The sequence below is a fragment of the Tetrao urogallus genome, assembly GCF_951394365.1.
Source record: "Tetrao urogallus genome assembly, chromosome: 2".
Lineage (NCBI taxonomy): Eukaryota > Metazoa > Chordata > Aves > Galliformes > Phasianidae > Tetrao > Tetrao urogallus.
The window spans coordinates 62,476,221-62,493,012 of record NC_136814.1 but is presented as its reverse complement, the minus strand read 5'-3'; the positions used below and the strand labels follow the sequence as shown (position 1 = coordinate 62,493,012).

At 43.9% G+C, this 16,792-nt stretch overlaps 1 protein-coding gene across 1 annotated transcript in view; it reads left to right on the top strand.

Moving 5' to 3' along the window:
• Nucleotides 1-391: 391 nt before the first annotated feature.
• Nucleotides 392-16,792, top strand: part of DCBLD1 (discoidin, CUB and LCCL domain containing 1) — a gene marked incomplete at both ends in the record, with an annotated part of 44,937 nt that continues 28,536 nt past the window's right edge. The window contains 2 exons of the mRNA XM_079532464.1: nt 392-749; nt 15,877-16,089. Of these exons, the coding sequence (XP_079388590.1) occupies nt 392-749; nt 15,877-16,089 (571 nt within the window). The remainder of the gene's footprint in view (nt 750-15,876; nt 16,090-16,792) is intronic.

Genomic DNA, 16,792 nt, shown 5'->3' with positions numbered 1-16,792 from the left:
GACTTTCTCACTCCTTCCTCTCCATGATCCGCTCCATGCGTACTGACCCATTCCTGGCAGTCTGTGGAGCACTCCCAAGGACGGGCATCCTGAAACGCCGCCTAATAACCACGGCTTGTCTCCGGGACTCACGAGCTAATCACGCGCTCTGATTTACCACACCAGTGACCCACCCAGCGCTGTGCATCCCCGGACCCGCGGCGCACAGCCTGAATAATCCCGGGTGAGCCGCTCGGAGCGCTGGCACCCCTCGGCGCACGGCTCCCCCCGCACACCCCTGCGCCAACCCCGAGGTCCCGGCTCGGCGTTACCCGGCGCTGCCGGAGCTGAGCTGGGAGCGGCGGGTCGGGAGGGGGTGGCGGGAGGAGGAGGTGCCGGGCGCAGCAGCCCAATGGGAGCGGCGGTGCTTCCAGTCCTCCCGCTTCCTCTCCCCACCCCCGGGCCGGGCGGGCGGCAACGCTGCACCCGGCGGGCAGAGCGCGGCCCCTTCTCCGCCTCCGCGGCAACACCTGCGGGGAGGGGGATGCCGTTGGGCGGCCGCCCCCCTGGGCTGGCAGGCGGGCCGGGCCCGGGGCCGCCCATTCGAGAGCGAGAGGAAGAGAAAGGAGCGGGAGGAGAGCGGGGAAGTTGTGTCTCGCCGGGAGCCGGAGCCATGAGCCCCGCCGGGGGGGCGCGGGCCGCCCCCTCGTTGCTGTTCTCGCTGCTGTTGGCGGCCTCGGCCCCGCTCTGGCTACGAGCGGAGAAGATGGGTGAGTGCAGGCGGAGCGGGCGGGCGGGCGGCTTGGGGGAGTCCCCGTGACCGCGGCTCGGAGCTCGAGCTGCGCCGGGGCTGCGTGGAGCCGACCTGGTTAATCCCCGACGGGTTTATCCGCGTGTCTGAGTAGCTGCGGGATTACAGCGGTACCCAGCCTTACGATGAGAGTATCTCACTGCTTTCTTAATCTTTAGTTAATTAGGGCGGTGGGGTCGCTTGGTTGATTTGAAGTCACGCGAGCGGAGGAAAGTCCCCGGCAAGTTGTAAGCACGGGGCTGGAAGCGGCTCCTGCCGACACCTGGGCGCCCTCTGCCGCCCCGGCCACGCTCCGCCCCGCCCCGGTCGGCGGTGTGGGGCCGCGGGGTGCCCGGGGCGGTCGCCCCTTCCCGCATCTGGATGCAGGCAGCGCCGCTCAGTGCTGCCCTGCTGAGAGCAGCAGCCCGCTCCGGCCGAAACGAAGTTTCATAGGAGTTTTAGGGGGACCTTGCCATCTCGCGGCGCTGCAGTTTGGTGAAAAGAGCGTATGGGCGCTATGCTGCTTAGCCTGTGTTTTTATGCATCTCGCTGTTAAGCTTTCTGTGTGAGGAATTCTGCTGAGGAATTGTGATCTTATGGCCGTGGAATTGCCCAGTCTAATGCATCCATCCTAAAGGTGTTCGCTGACAGCTTTTGCTAATGTAGTGCTGGAAGCTGGGCACTGTGGTGGTCTTGAAGTGCCTTTCAGGTCAATGGATAGTCCCCATATCCATGTTCCTGCTGAGCTGCAAGTTCCCAACCCCAATGCTGTGGGTTAGTGTCATAGCCAGGCAGAAGTACTTTGGCAGGTTTATAGTCATTTTTTTTATAACATCGTAGTAATGGAAATTTGTGGCGTGGGTCTCATTGTGGGGAAGATTTGGTAAGAATTGTGTGTGAGATTTGGTATGGCCTTTCTTAGCAGCTTCGTTCAAGAGCTTTTCTTTCCTTTTTCTTGAAACTTTGCTTTTCTCTCTCCTCCATGTTTCCTAATTTTGAGACTCCAACTTGATGTGCTCCATAGAAAAGAGAAAACATTATTTCTTTCAAATCCCCTCTTTCCATCATTGTTTATTTATTTTGTCACTTTTTGTCACCAATGTTTTGTTGTCATGGTCTCACAAAGTTGATGGAAGCAGTGACTTTTGCAGGGATTTCTGTGTGTTTCAATGCATGCAGTGGTGCTAAGTTTTAATTAAACATGACTCCAATTCCTTGTCTGTATTCCAAAACTGAGTGCTAATGGCACTTACATTGTACTTACATTCTTCCATCAAGCAAACAGCATAGAAGCACAAAGAAATAATATATTTTCCTTGCTCGTCTTTGAGACAAACTCAAATTCACAGGAAAGTCAGTCAAGCATTTAGAAAGGGAAATACTTGGTTGAAATCTCTTCCCTTCCTCCCCAGGGGGCGGTTATTCTATTTGTTTGTTTATTGATATTGTCCCATAAATTCAGAGCTAAGTGTCCTGCAGGAACACCGGTGGAGAAAGAAGATAAGGATAAGTAGATACAAACTTCCTGTCACACGAGCTTCTTGACTTAAAAGTTGTGATGGAATGAGAAGTGATGCAGTGAATTGGGCTCAAGCTGCAGCTAATTCTGAGTCTTGTCACCACTGGTATGTCCCACCAGCTGGCTCACAGGAAGATGGACAGTTTTAAATACATTGATTTAAAAATACTCTTTAAAACAAAAAAACAAAAAACAAAAAACAAACAAAAAAAAAGCATGGCTTTCTGTCTTATGAGCTGGCTGGCTGTGCGCTCTGCTGTTCTCACAACCAGCTTGCCTTCATTTTCAGTCTATCTCAAGGGATGCTACAGAGCAAGGATGAGGCTGCCATTGTATCGTCTATCAAATCAGAGAAAGGTCATCTTTCCACTGTGCTATTTATTGAGTCATAGCATAGCTTGTATTGAGGTGACTGTGCAGAGCCTGGGTAGCAGCTCTTGTAAGTCTGTTGAGGACATGTTGTCTGAGGACATCTATGAAACATGGCATTTTGTCGCTCATCGAATGATGACAAGGAAGTCTGAGTGGTTGGGGAACTGATTTAAATCAAAACATAAGCTTAGTGGCCTCTCCTAGGGACAAATACTACATCTGTGACTGCGATCTGAGTGATAAATAACTTGAAGATGTATATTAAAAGGGAAAAGAAGAACCTTTTAATTCTGCTCTATGCTTAGCTCCTCTTGTAATTTCAGTGGCCAGTTCTGGGCTGACCGCTGAAGCGTAGCCCTCATCCCCCACCTGCCCAGCCTCATACAGCCTTGCCTGTCCTGGTGGTCTTTCCCAAGGTGTCTTTCCAGCAGGTCACGGCCAAGGCAGACCTGAACACATTGCCTTTGCTTCTCACTATTCTCCAGTTCTTCTTCTAGTCTCACTGAGCAGGGCGCTGAGCAATGTAATTTTTGGACAGTGGATGTCTAAATCAGAGTAAAATCTGAGTCTTTCTTCTTCAGGGTTTCAAGTAATCTTCCATTGCTTTTCTTAAACCGGATTCTGGCCAGTAGGACTTCAGTCTGTGTGTTGGTTGTTTGTACGAAGAAATGTGAGGAATGGGGATTTCACCCTATTAAGTACGAGACTGAGTTTGTCACTCTCACTATAACTCATTTTCTTTTCACTTCAAATGAAGCACAGCAGAGAAACAAATTAGATTTGCAGATCAGCATCCAAATGTGAACTTTGCCTGCGTTATATCTGGGTCTGCTGACAGTTGCACCCAACGCCCAGATTTTTCTCTTAAGTAGGAAGAATTTATGAGCAGTAGACCCTTAAACATTTTGGGGCAAGGCTGTTGTTTAGTGTGATAACAGCATATGCAGTAATTATGAGAGAAAGTACTTGTTCTCAGGGGCTTGCACAGAACACATACTGGGGAATATTGGTGCGATAATGCTAATCCAGCCTGTGTACCCATTCCCAGCAGTTTGCAATGCAGATAGAGATGAATCTTGCACGCACACTCCACATCCTCCACAGTTTCTGAATATAACCAATTGGTAGTTTTTTCAGTTTGTTTGCATTTTGTCCTTATGTCTGCTTCCTTCCTTGGCTCCTTTAGCGTTGTGTTGTGAGTGCTGACTGGAATTGCTAAAGACAGAGGCAACAGTTTTCCAGTTGCACTTGATAAGCACAGTGTATACCCACCACATGAGAACTGCCATGTTTTCAGTTGCACAGACTTTGCTATAAATAGCTCTAAGCCCTTTATATGTACTTCTCTTTAGGTTAGCAGAGGATGTATTTCAAATGAAATCAGTGACAGGGAGGCCGCTGGGAGCCTCACTGACAAAGGAGGGAGAAAAAGATGCCTTGGAAAAGCTCTTTCTTGAGTTATCTGCACATTCATGTAATGTGAATGGTATTTCATACAAATTATTTGTTCATTAGCTTATGTAAAAATACATTCACTTATATTTGTCCAGGCCTTGTCACCCTATTGGATTACGCATAGAAGTACCTAAAATGCCCTCTCAAAGCTGTTTTCTATACCAGAAGTGCTACAGCATGGAAGGCCCATCTGAGATATCCCACTGTGCAGAGAAGTGTGATCCTAAGCAATGGTGTGTGCTGAGCTCCTCGGCACAGACAGAGCCGAGGTGTGGGGCTGGCTGTACCGTATCCGAGGCGTGCTCCTGTGGCATGTGCTCATCAACACATGGGTTTTCACCATCTGTTAAGAATAAAACAAGCCAGATAGAATCAAAATAAAATCCTTCTGACTGGATTTGGTGGAATGGTCTTGTATCCCAACTACCTGCAGTAAAAAAAAAAAAAAAAAAAAAAAAAAAAAAAAAGAACATCAGTACATAGGAATAACCACACAGCTTCCCCAGGAGGTTTAATTAGCCTTACCACAGCGATTAGGGAACTCTAAACTGGGACAATATACTGGTGAAGTTAAATAAATGATAATAAGGAAAACAGCGTCTTGACTAGTTTTAAGAGTATATAGGTATCTCTGGTTTTGCTTTCAGAATAAATTATGAACTAATTAAATTTCATTTTGGCTGTGAGAGCTGAAGCTGTGTTTCTGAAGTTGGCTGGATGTAGGGAGACTGCTGCTAGTTATGGATATTTTTACACTGTCTAGTTAAGCCTAGGGGCTAAGAGCATTATACGAAAGAAATATTTTGGTCCTCTGTTCCCTCTCTGCCCATCAGTTCTTTGGGCAGAACCAGGACGTGTCTCTCAGGAGTTCCTCTCCAAGAAGTGGAGGCTCAGTTTGGTGATGATAGGGCTTTCTCCCTGAGCAGCATTTCCAGCCTCAGTGTCCTTGCTCATTATTTCCATTTCCCTATTGGGCTGTGGTTGCTGCCAGTGCAGCCCAGGCTGTCTTTCAGTGTAGAAGGGAACAGACAATTATATTCAGCCTATCCTCTCTTTGCTTGTCTCCATGGGGCTCTGGTAAAGGTGTTTTTGAACCTGAAGAATGACAGGAGAAAAAATGAAGAAGGCAGAGCAGGGCAAGGGAAGAAACACAGATCCATGGCATCTTCCATAAGCAGGAGCTTTGTTTTTGTATTTCCTGTTGTGTTTGGGCTCAGGCTGCTACTACGGTTGCAGTGATTTCATCGTGCAGTTACAGGTTTGTTGTGTTATTCCTCTACCCCACATTTAGAAGAGCTCCAAACCATTGTTTCTTCCCTGGGCTGCTGCAGAGACTTTGTTTCCATCACAGCTTTGATCTGCGATGTTCAAGTTTCTGGTGCTCCCACCACAAATGTTCAACAGTATTGGATTTCAGTCTAATACTTTGACATTAAAGCTGAAGTTATGTTGATGTCATCTTCCAGATGTTCATGTCTACTGAATTAAAATTGTGCTTGTTTGTTTTATTTCATATTACAAAAACACGTGGGAAATTCTGGATGCAATCCCTCTTGCCATACAAAGGCCTGTGTGTCTTGTGAGAAATCAAACAACCCTTTTCTTCACAGTGCCATGAGGAGAAGCCTAGAAACACTGGAAATATAGGTGGGCTTCTTCACGTCTCCAAACAGAATAGCTTTGTTATGCAGCTGAGCCTTGTTGTTGCAGCTGGGGTAGCTGTGCAGAGTAGGGATGTGCCACCTCTCCTTGAAAAAGCTTAAATCTATTTTACTCTGGTGCATTCCCTTTCTGTGTTGGATTGCTTTCACTTAACAGTCAGCTATGCTTCCTGTGCAAAAGCTTGGAATGTAAATAAGTCCACTGTATCCTCCAACTATGGGAAAATGTATTTTAACCTGTGATGTATATTCGAAGATTCTGAGAGTTCTCCTCCACTGGGAGGACTTGGCAGCAAGGTCCATGTCTAACACCAAGTCATTGCCCTCCTTGCCATCTCAGCTTGTTCCCAAAGCCAGGGTTTTATTTCATGCTAGGCTTCCTGTGTCAGGGAAAGGGAAATTGCAGTTGAAATGTTTGGGAGACAAAGGCTTTATGCTCCTGCTGAAGGCTTTAAAACAGAATTTCAGCAGATAAGCTGTAATGCAAAGTGTTGTGTCACATGCAATGAAAACCTGGGTGGTAATAATGTTTTCCAGCCTGGGTGAATAGTCAGCACTTGCTGATCAATTAGCATTTTATCACAGGTGGAAGAAGCTTAGTTAAACATGTATCTGAGAACATACTGATTTTTCAAGAAGTGCTAATGCTTGTGCTTTGAAAGTAAATCTCCTGGTTTTCAGGAGAAATTCAGTCTTTGCATTCTCTAGGTAGAAAGTAGAATTATATTTTATCTAAATAAATTAGTAGCTGAACAGCTGTGCTGAAGAATTCACTCTCTTAAGATCAGTGAAAAACTATGGAGACCTTTCTACCATACCGTTTCAAAACATGAGAACGAGATTGCTACTAATAAAAAACCCAGTAAAATAAAGGGAAAATGTGGGTTTGCAGTATAAGTAGTATACATGGGGTGGTATTTATGCATTGCTTTTCACTTCTATTTGCAAATACATTTTACACAGACTCACAATATCATATCACAGAAGATATGAAAGAGGTAGAAACAATGCTGTGGTTCATACTCAGCATCACAACCAATCATGTAGTCCTTAAGTCAAATTGTGGCTGATTACATTTTTATTTTTTGATTTGAAATATCTCTCCCACTAGCAAGGTGTAGCCACAGTAAACCACAGCGACCATAATATTTCATGTTTTTCTGAGTCTGTGTGTGTATCTCTCTGGTCAGTGCTGTGGTAATGAGTACCAGGCAGGCTGATGGCGTGGGAATACTGAAGGCATTTTTTTTTTTTTTTTTTTACCTTCAGTGCTCCAGATTAGAAGCCTGGTGGTGTGCATCTTTGACTGCATGGGTGTCTCTTAGTTCAGTTCATTTTTACTTCCATTACTATTGGAAGCATAGAGAACTGCTTGTTGCTAAGACTGCAGTATTTATGATAGAAAGTGCTGGTTTCCTAGAAGTTAGGTTGGCTGAGTCAAAAAGCAGAACAGAAAATTGAGTCTTGTGAATTAATGACGATTAGTGTTTCCTTCAGAAAACAATTTTCTCATGAAATATTTAACTTATGGATAATGTAGGGCTTGCATAATTTGCTTCAACGAAAAGGGTGATTTCTGTTGTCCATTCAGTTACATCTCGCAACAAATCACATACTCAATCCAGTCATACAGGGAAGGAAAAAAAAAAAAAAAGAAAGCAAATGTGTGACTTGCTAGTAAGCCAGGACGGATTTGATTTCAAGAAAAGAGACCGGCCTTAACTGTTGGTAATTGACAGTCTTTCCTGGCTTGTATCACACTAACGAGGGAATTACATGGTAAAAACACAAGGCAAGGGGGTTCATCCTATTGTGTTCAGACATTTCCCAAATTAAAGTGGTTTAGAAATCTTGCCTTCCCACCTGCTACCTTAACAGGAACTGCTTCAGCCTCTCCTTAAACTTAAGTCTCTAAATTTCCTGTCCCTGTGGGTTTGCCAATCCTTTCCATGGCTGTGAATATTCCTATTCCTGTGCCACCTAGTAATCGAGTTTGGCCCTGAGCTTGCAGCATATGTTTCCCACACAGTGCTGGTTCAGTGCAAAATACTGTAAGTTAATCTCCAGTAAAGCATAGCGAAGAGAGAACCTGGGGGGGGGAAAGAAGAGGAAAAAAAAAAAAAAAAAAAACAGATGGAGAAAGTAGAGCGAGCAATTTGCATATATATGATATGTCTCTCAGTTAAGATTAGCATTTCCTACTTCGCCTGAAAAGCTCTTGATAGAAATGCCACTACATGTTTGTCCCAAATAAGGGGAACTGTTGGAGGTGCCCTAATAGAAGAATGAACCATCAAGCCCATGAGGTTCTATTTCACATTGCTGAGATGTTCTGGACAGGACACTCCCACCATCACCTTTATGGCACTGGAGCTCCACCAAGGTCTTCCCAGTAGCATGATCCCTTCCCCTTACTCTCCAGGGTTCCCCCTGCTCTCCAGGGTTCTTCCTAGGGCGCAGCTACAGCCAGCAAACCTAGTGCTTGTGCATTCACAGCACTTTCTCAACACCTCTGCAATGGAGGATGTACACCTTGATGTGGATTTGAAAGGAGGCAGATATCTGATGAGGAAAAACAAATTCAACCTCCATTTTTGCAGAATGGGGGCATTATACTTACAGTTCCTCTGGAACGTCCGTATATTTCTAAATCCATTCTCACATCTGCTCCCAAAACCATGCAGGCTAATAAATGTTGAGGTGACAAGTCACAGCAATATGTCACATTGTGAAAGAATGGCATTGATAAATATTAAATGCAGCTACACAGTGAATAAATAAATAAGTAAATTCTTTATTGTTGTAGCAGTTAGAAAGGCATAGAGAAGTTTTCTCACACCCACAGCCTTAAGATTGCTGTATTTAGAATGCTGAAAAGCAAATTCCAGTGCTGAAGCTCGCTTCTCTGTAGGACTACATTTGGATATTCTGCCTAAGTCCTGGAAGCAGTGCCTCAAGCCTGCTTATTTTTGACATCTACTCCAGTACTGCCTGTCTTTCACAGATTGTGATGAAACCAGATAGCTATCATGAAAAGATAAACTTAGTTTGCTACTACTTCTGATATTTAACAGAAGCAAAGTGAGAGAACTATGTGATGCTATTTAAAGTCTTGTATAAAGCTTGCCCCTTAGACGTTGCAGGATCTTGTTCTTTCCAGAATTCAGGCAACCTCTTAATTCTGTGCCCTTATAAATAATTCAGAGGAAAGGGACTACCAAGACTGTACCTGCTATTCTCTTTCTGGCTCTGTGATTTCTATGGCAATCTGAATGGTCTTGTCACTCGTTCTCATACTGATGTACTCAGGTGTTGCTAGGCTTCATCGTGACACCAGTCCCTAAGATACATATACAGAGGAGATGGTTGGTCTCTGGAAAGTTAAATGATGGAGTGGCAAAACTAATCAAATCTGTGTAGACACAGAGAAACTGGAAGAGTTTCTGTGTGATGTTCTGGTTCATGTTTATGTTACTTTAATAGAGATTTATTCTACTCCTTTTTAAGTTTATAGGCCTGAACGCAGAGTGTAAAGTTGATTCTTCAGTGAAACATGGATTTCTGTTGGTGGAAGAAGTTGCTCAATGGGAGATTTCTGCTTTCTTTTTCACATTTTAGTATTTAAATAAATGAGAAATCCTATGAGATTTTTGTCTTTGCAAACTTCTGCAAAAGTGCAGTAAAGGCTTCCAGGGTTATTTGTGGAAGTCCAGTGAAGTAACTGCCTTGGAGGTCAGTGTGGTTATAAGGATTTCCCTAGCTGCTGCCATATGTATGCATGTCCTAAGTACTGCTGAAAACCTCTTTAATTTTGAAAAATGGTAATGTGATTGGAAGCTACTTTGCTAGATAAGGAACATAAAAAGGATTGTGTGTGTTAGTTTTTTGGTTTTTTTTGTTTTGTTTTGTTTTGTTTTTTTTAAGTATATATACTTGATGGTGGAAACTGTACTGGTTACCACAGTGACTTCCTATACACGCTCAAGGCAGGACATCCCTAGAGGCTGTTGCAAGCCCTGGGGAAAGCCAACCCCCAGCCATGCCAAATGGCTGTGGAGGTGGTCACAGCTGAGCATGGGGTAGGAATCTGTGATTTATAGAATCTCTGTGGAACCAGTTTGAGATTATCTGCTGCATTCTCACTGCTACTTTAAGAGAGACATTACAGTAAATAATGTCTATGAGGAAGAGGGAAAAAAACACATTGTTTGGTCTCCTACTGCTTTCGCATTCCTTTGAAGTTGATAAATAAATAATTTGGGCTACGAAATCAGCACTCTACAATGTCTCTTTGTTTCTTTCACTGCTCTACCTTCCCTTCTTACCCTCTGCCCCCTCCCAGCACTCCCCACCTCCTGCATGATTGGCTTTGGCAGCAAATCAGGTGTTGTGGGGGACAGCTGCAGTGCAGGCATTAAAATGTTTCCTGGGGACCCTATGGAGTCAAACAAATGAGAGTTCAATTCAAAGAAAAGAGTTTATATCATCATTATTTATCTTTTCACTTGCAGTAGGGCATAAGTGGGGTACTTGTTTCCTTGAAAGTGTATTAATATTAATTCAGAAAATTGCAATCGTTTTTTTTTGTATTTTGGATTGTAGACTTGCATCCACAAAATGCTGTAAAGAATCTAAAGCTGGACTTCTGAAAAACACTGCTGTGGGTTTATATACTTCCTTATACAAACGGCCTGGCCAGCTGCTCAGCTAATGTGAATAGCATCTGGGCACCAACACCACCAGGAGGTGGAGGACTGGTTTGACACCGCCCTTCATTTTTATTAGCTACTTGAGGCCATTGCCAGGAAAAGCAGAGAGGTCTGAGATTTGGTCATGCTCTGGAAAAGTGACGGTTTTAGGTCCTGGTCACCTGGTGACTTCTTTCTTTCATGACAGTGCTGCAGCAAAGACCAAGTGCTCCTGATGAGGTTAGCTGGTGGACAGGTTAGAGGTGAGCCTCTGAATGCTGAGTTTGAATCACTCACAAAGCAGTGGGAGCACAAACCCACTTAGTGTGCAGCATACATTCTTCTGTTGGTGACAAAGGTAGTAGAAACTGTATGAAGACCTAAATTTAGAGTTGTCAGACTGCAACATAGATTTGGATGGAGCCTGGAAAAAACATCTTGGTTTTCCTAGGTCTTTTGTCCTATCCCATGTGATCAAGGAAGGCACAGGTCTGATTGGAAAAGTCTAATTTCTTTTTTCGGTATTCATCTGCTTTTATGCTTAACTCTTTCAGAAATGGGTGCAGAGCCTTTTTGCAACAGTTATTACTGTGTCTTTGAGCTGGAGTTTACTACTTTGGGGCAGAGAATGGATGATGAGATGAATTCATGCTTTTGCTGGGGATTATCAGCAAAACTTTTTGCTCGATCCAGTGGCATTTTCCTTGCTTTGTCCACATCTTCCTGTAGCTGTAGCTCTTCAGAAAACACTGACTTCTGGCTGAATCCAGAATATAGAATCTGGCAGATGAGCTCTGTGTTCTCGGTAGCAGGAGGAGAGCAGGCTGGCAGCTCTCTGCTCAGGACTCTGTGTGGGCAGAAAAATGTTGGGCGATAGTAGTCACCTTGTCCCAGTTACCTGCGTGCAGGCAGGCTGGCATCCAGACAGGAAGAATGGGGCAGAGAGGGAAATATGGCACTGGGGGGACTTCATGGTTTGGGAGGGCAGCCATGGCTGAGTGGCAGTAGGGGCTGGTAACCAGCTGGGAAATGCTCGCACCCAGAGGATAGTGGAGTGTGCGGCTGTGTGCCCAAGCATGCTTGGGTATAACACATATTTAGCACTGGAGTGAGGCCAAGCCTGATATTAATTGCTTAGTGAACGTGAGTCAGAAGGATGAAAAAGGCAGCTGCTTTCTGCCAGGATATTGTAGCAGAGCTTTTGAAAGCACACTTTGATATCATGCCTTGTAACCGTTTTGTAGTTGGCAATATAAACATTGTTCATAAAAGCTGCAGTACGTGAGGGATTCTGTAGCAGTTACGTGAGAACAGCCTCTTCCCCAAGGGCAAAGCACTGCTGTATAGCAGGGGTGGGCAAGCCCAGGGGGGCAAGCCTGGGGTTCAGCCTGTGAGCTGGCTGTGGGAGGAGGCAGGAGCAATGAGGCAGCCACCCAGGTAGTACTGGATGGCAGGAGGGCACTGTGAGGAACTGGAGCTATTTCCAGAGAGATTCAACTCTGCTGCTTCTGAGACCACTGCTGTTTCTTGAAAGCTGTCCCCTTCCGAGGCACAGTATGTGTGTGCGGGGATATTCCTGTGGGCAGCTCACGTGCTTATTTGTGGGCACAGTTTTTATCACTTACGTTCCTCCATGTGCCAGCCAGTGTGGCCAGGCCAAGTCCAGACATGGCTGCCTGGGGATACTTCCTTTACTTTGACCTGCACACGTTAACCATACAGGCATCCAATGACACCGGTATGAGCCCTTGCCCTCTCCACAGGGGCAATAGCATGGTCCATGATGTCCTCTGGTGAGACCCAGGCTGGACATATGCATCACCCTCAGCAAAGACAAGGGGCAAGCAGGGAGCTCAGCTTCTGCAGCAGAAGGAGCTGGTTATGGTTGAGTCCAGATATTTCCACCCTCTCCCACAGGAAACTATTTTTATCTTTGTGGTAAACAATTTTATTTCCAGTGTTGTGTGATCTCCCATGCAACCTGAGTGTAGACCAATGGCCCCCAGTGCAGAGGGTGCAATCTTGCTCTTCATTCAAATGCCCATGAGAATGCAGTTTCTAAAGCATATTTGATGTGCTTTTAGTAACTGCTGGTGCTGAGGGGAGATTTTATGAAATCTAAGTGTGTTTTGGTCTTCTGGCTGGTGAACACCTTCTGCTTAAATATTTTGCTTAGCTTCAGTCCAGTGGGAAGCCATGAAACTGGGATGTCTGTGGCAAGGCCATTAACTGCTTCCCAATAGGGTGCTAGAAAGCAGCTCCCAAAAGCAATGCTAAATGAAAACTTAGAGTTAGAAGAAACCCTGCATTGAATTGACTGGTTAAATACACCTATTTCCATTCACAAGAGCTGTGCCTATAGGAAAGAAGAATGATATGAGGAATTTAAACCATTGCATGTAAGACTCAATGTATTTGTGGTTTGGTCAATGCATTTCTATGGAAAAACAAAATTTAATGTAGAAAATAACAATAAAACCTAAACTTATAATAGACTTGTTCACATTTTTTTATTTGAAAAGGTGAAGAAAGGATGTATTTTCAATTCCTTTCTATTTCCTCAATTTCTGAGCCTTTGATAAACAGTAAGTTACATTTATAATTTTTTTTTTCTAAATGTAGTCATTAAATGTCTTTGAATGAATTATCTGAACCAGAGTTTTATTCTGCCTTCCTTCTGTGACTTCAGACTCCTTCCCTAGTGTGCATTTTCAAGCATATTTCAAGCATTTTTCTTTGCTCTGGTAATCCTGCTGAGAAAGTCAAAATGTAGCGCTGGAGTTAGAAGCGATAGTTACTGGGGCTTGGCTTGACTTGGGGCATTGCTTCAGCTCCTGCAACAGATGCACTTTTGCCCTGACCTTTTCCTTTGAGGCAGACAGGCAGAGCAGGGGCACTGGGGGACTTCACAGGTTCAGGATAATGCTGTGCTTTCCTCTCATCAGCTATAGTGCCTGAATGATTGTCCTTCCCACATTACACAATTGAAAAGCTGGAAAATAGCACTTACGCTCTCTTAGTTCTAAAGATGTTCTGGTCTTATTACATTTCAGTGCTGCCTCAAAGATTTTTAAAAAAGGAGTTTCTCCGGGGACAAGACCTTGTATAACCTGCAAAGAGAAGGACAGCGGGCTGAGGTGTCTGCAGTTTTCCGTGTACGTTTTCTGCAGAAATGTGCTCTGTGACCTGTACGGTTGTCAGCATCTCACTGTGATAACGATGTCTTTTCAGCACTGTGAGAAGAGTTGTACCACTTAGAATCCTTGAGGTTTTACTGAGGTGGCACAGGCCAGAACAAACCCACTGAGATGAAAGCCAGGCAAACACTGGACTTTCGGTTTTAAGGAGCTCATCCCCATGATGTCTTGTTGTGGCTGTGTAACTTTTCCCTTCATTTTCCCTTTTTGCTCTCCAATGAGGACAAGTTGCAAATCAAACTCCAGACTGCGGTCACTTGGTTTTCAGCAGTTCAACTAAAATAAATGTTTACTGGTAGAAACACAAGGATTAAATAAGGACCGTAGATAGCTTTCTTGCTACACACACCTCAGATTGTCCCATATCCTGCTGGAAGCAGTCTGATTTCACAATGCTTGCACCTCCCTTGGTCAAGAAAGTTGACAGCATATGTACTGTATCTCTCCTTATACTTTAATTATGCTGAGAAAAGTTTCCATTAAAAGGATGATTTTTCTCAAGGGACCGATTTGCCTTTTGTTGTTAGCATTTTCCTATGCATCTTAAAATCAAAGGAGCTAGGAAAACAACCTTTAACAACAGGTATTTTTAAAAATATGTCAACAGAGAGATCCGAGAAACCATTTTTAGTGTGTTTCTTGGTGATATGATGTTAGATTCAATAATATATAAGGTCTCTTATTCACCTCTATTCTGAGCGTGAACCTGTGACAGAATTAAATAGGCAACAAAGCCAGAAGTAATGATAATGCTTCAAAATAAATGCTGTTGCCTGTGAATAAGCAGTTGAGTGAGATTCATGAAATGGCAGTATAATTATATAGTTGCAAGGCATTTGATATGTTGGATCTTACCTTTGCATAGCATGCCACCTTCACCCCAGCTGCCAGAATGGTACCCGTTTTTATCAATAAGTCTTTTCTAGCTTTTCACATTTCAACAGTCTTATCAAATCTGAAGCTTGTTCTTTTGAGTGTTTGTGAAAGAAAACTCAGGTAGTAATTAAAACAGCCAGATCAAAATGACTTAACCAAAACATCTCCAAAAGCGAAATTCTAAGTAAAAATGAATTCCCAGCTTTTCCGGATTCTGTTGTATTAACACCTCTAGAATTAGTTTTGATTTTGTAGTGGTAAAGGGCAACAGCATTCAAGATCCCTATAGAAAGAGTTGCTGTGTTCCACTTGACCTAACACTGAGCGCTGCTACACATACACAGATGTGGCACCGGTTTCACTAATGTAATAATGTAATCCATTTTTTCAAGGTTCAGCATAATGAAATAAGTTAGCTTTAAAACATAAATTATACATTACTGGTACACTTTTAAATAGTTCACTAAGAATTTCTTCCTCTAGTAGTCAAGGTCTCCTATCTGTCACCTGCTTCCTTCCCCTCTGTAGACGCATCCTGTTTTCCACGTCAGTCCCCACGTCCCCCCTGTATTTTCATGGACCTTTTCCTGTTGTCCTATGCTTCTGCAGCTGCTCCAAACCTGAACTCACCCCTTGCCATGAAAATCCACTTTGCCGCAGTACCAATTCTCTGCCCGTGCTGGGCTGGGCTGGGCGAACACCTATTCTCTCCCTGCTACCAGTGAAAAGCAGTGCTGATTTCTCTAGGAACTCTGCCGTGGAGTAGCCTGTGCATTTTGCTGAGGACACCCATCCCACCATTTGTGTTTACCTTGTCCCCAGTGCTTTTTGCATTGTGCAAGCAGAGCAAGAAAACCAACGGGAAAGTAAGATGAGTCAGGACTGTGACAGTATGCGGCTAGGTCATGTCTGTGCATCCATGCATGATTCAGTTGCTCTCTGCCTGATGGCTCCTTACATGGAAATAGTGTGGAATGATAATTGGGAGAAAACTGTTTGAGGAAGGATCCTACCCATTACCTGTGAAATTGCATCCTTAAGGTTTCAGTAGGGTTTGGCTGTAAATCAAAACCAGAGTCTCTGCTTATACAGAACTGTCAAATACTCTAATTCGTGTTTCCAACCCTTTTTGCTACTGTTTTGCAAGATAAATATGACTCCATTTATTTTAATTACCTGTTTTCCTACAGCTGTAAAACTGAGGTGGAGCATTACAAAATATTTGAAGAAGGTGGAATGCATTTCAGATGGTTTTGTGGTCAGCATCTTCTTACTTTTTTTTTTTTTTTAATTGAGGAATATATTTTGTTTTTCTTCCTTGGTTCTCCTTCTACTGCAGGAGATGGATGTGGGCATGTGGTGATGTATCAGGACAGCGGGACCCTGGCATCCAAGAACTATCCCGGGACATATCCAAACTACACACTTTGTGAAAAGAAAATCCAAGTACCTCAGGGAAAACGCCTGATCTTAAAAATTGGAGACCTGGATATTGAATCACAGAAGTGTGAATCCAGCTACCTTACCATCCTGAGTTCTTCAACAATGCATGGTAAGTCAAAGCGAGTCATCTCTCCTGTATCTATTTCATAATTAGTCAGAGTTTCAGATAAGATAACCTCTGCTATTGCTACCTGTTTGTCACCGATAGCCTTTCCTAACATAAAGTCTTTAATACTTCAGATATTAAATGTGTGCAGCCAGGCACTTGTGTAAGCAATTTACACAAAAGGATAAGTGTAATAACATGCTATAACTGTGCACTTAAAACAATAGAACGACAAAGTCCTCCCAAGAGGTCCTGAAGCCTTCCTCAAATCAGTTTTCCCAGCCAGCTACTGCTGGGGCTTTTGATCTGCTCTGTAAAAGAGTCAAACTGATGTTCAGGTCAGTGAGCCCTTTTTTCTGATATCAGATTGAAATCCAGGAAAAGATGTAGAGCTGTGAGGAGTGCCATAACGATGGAAGAAACTCGTGAATTGCAAGTCCATAAGATTTTGCCAGCTGGGTGCAGGCTGTAGCCCTTCAGGCAGCTGAGTTTGAGTATACTATACTGGACATTACAGGCAAAGCAGATTCAGAGGAAAAAGAAAATGAAGAGGCAAGACACAACAAGATGTCAAGGTGACCCAGCTCATTGCTTGTCTCAGTGCAGTATGTGGTTCACCCAAGCTCAGGTCTCATAATAGTAAAAGAGATGATTGCCTTTAATTCATGAACATGGTAGGCCTGTAATTCATCTGGTAAGATAAGAT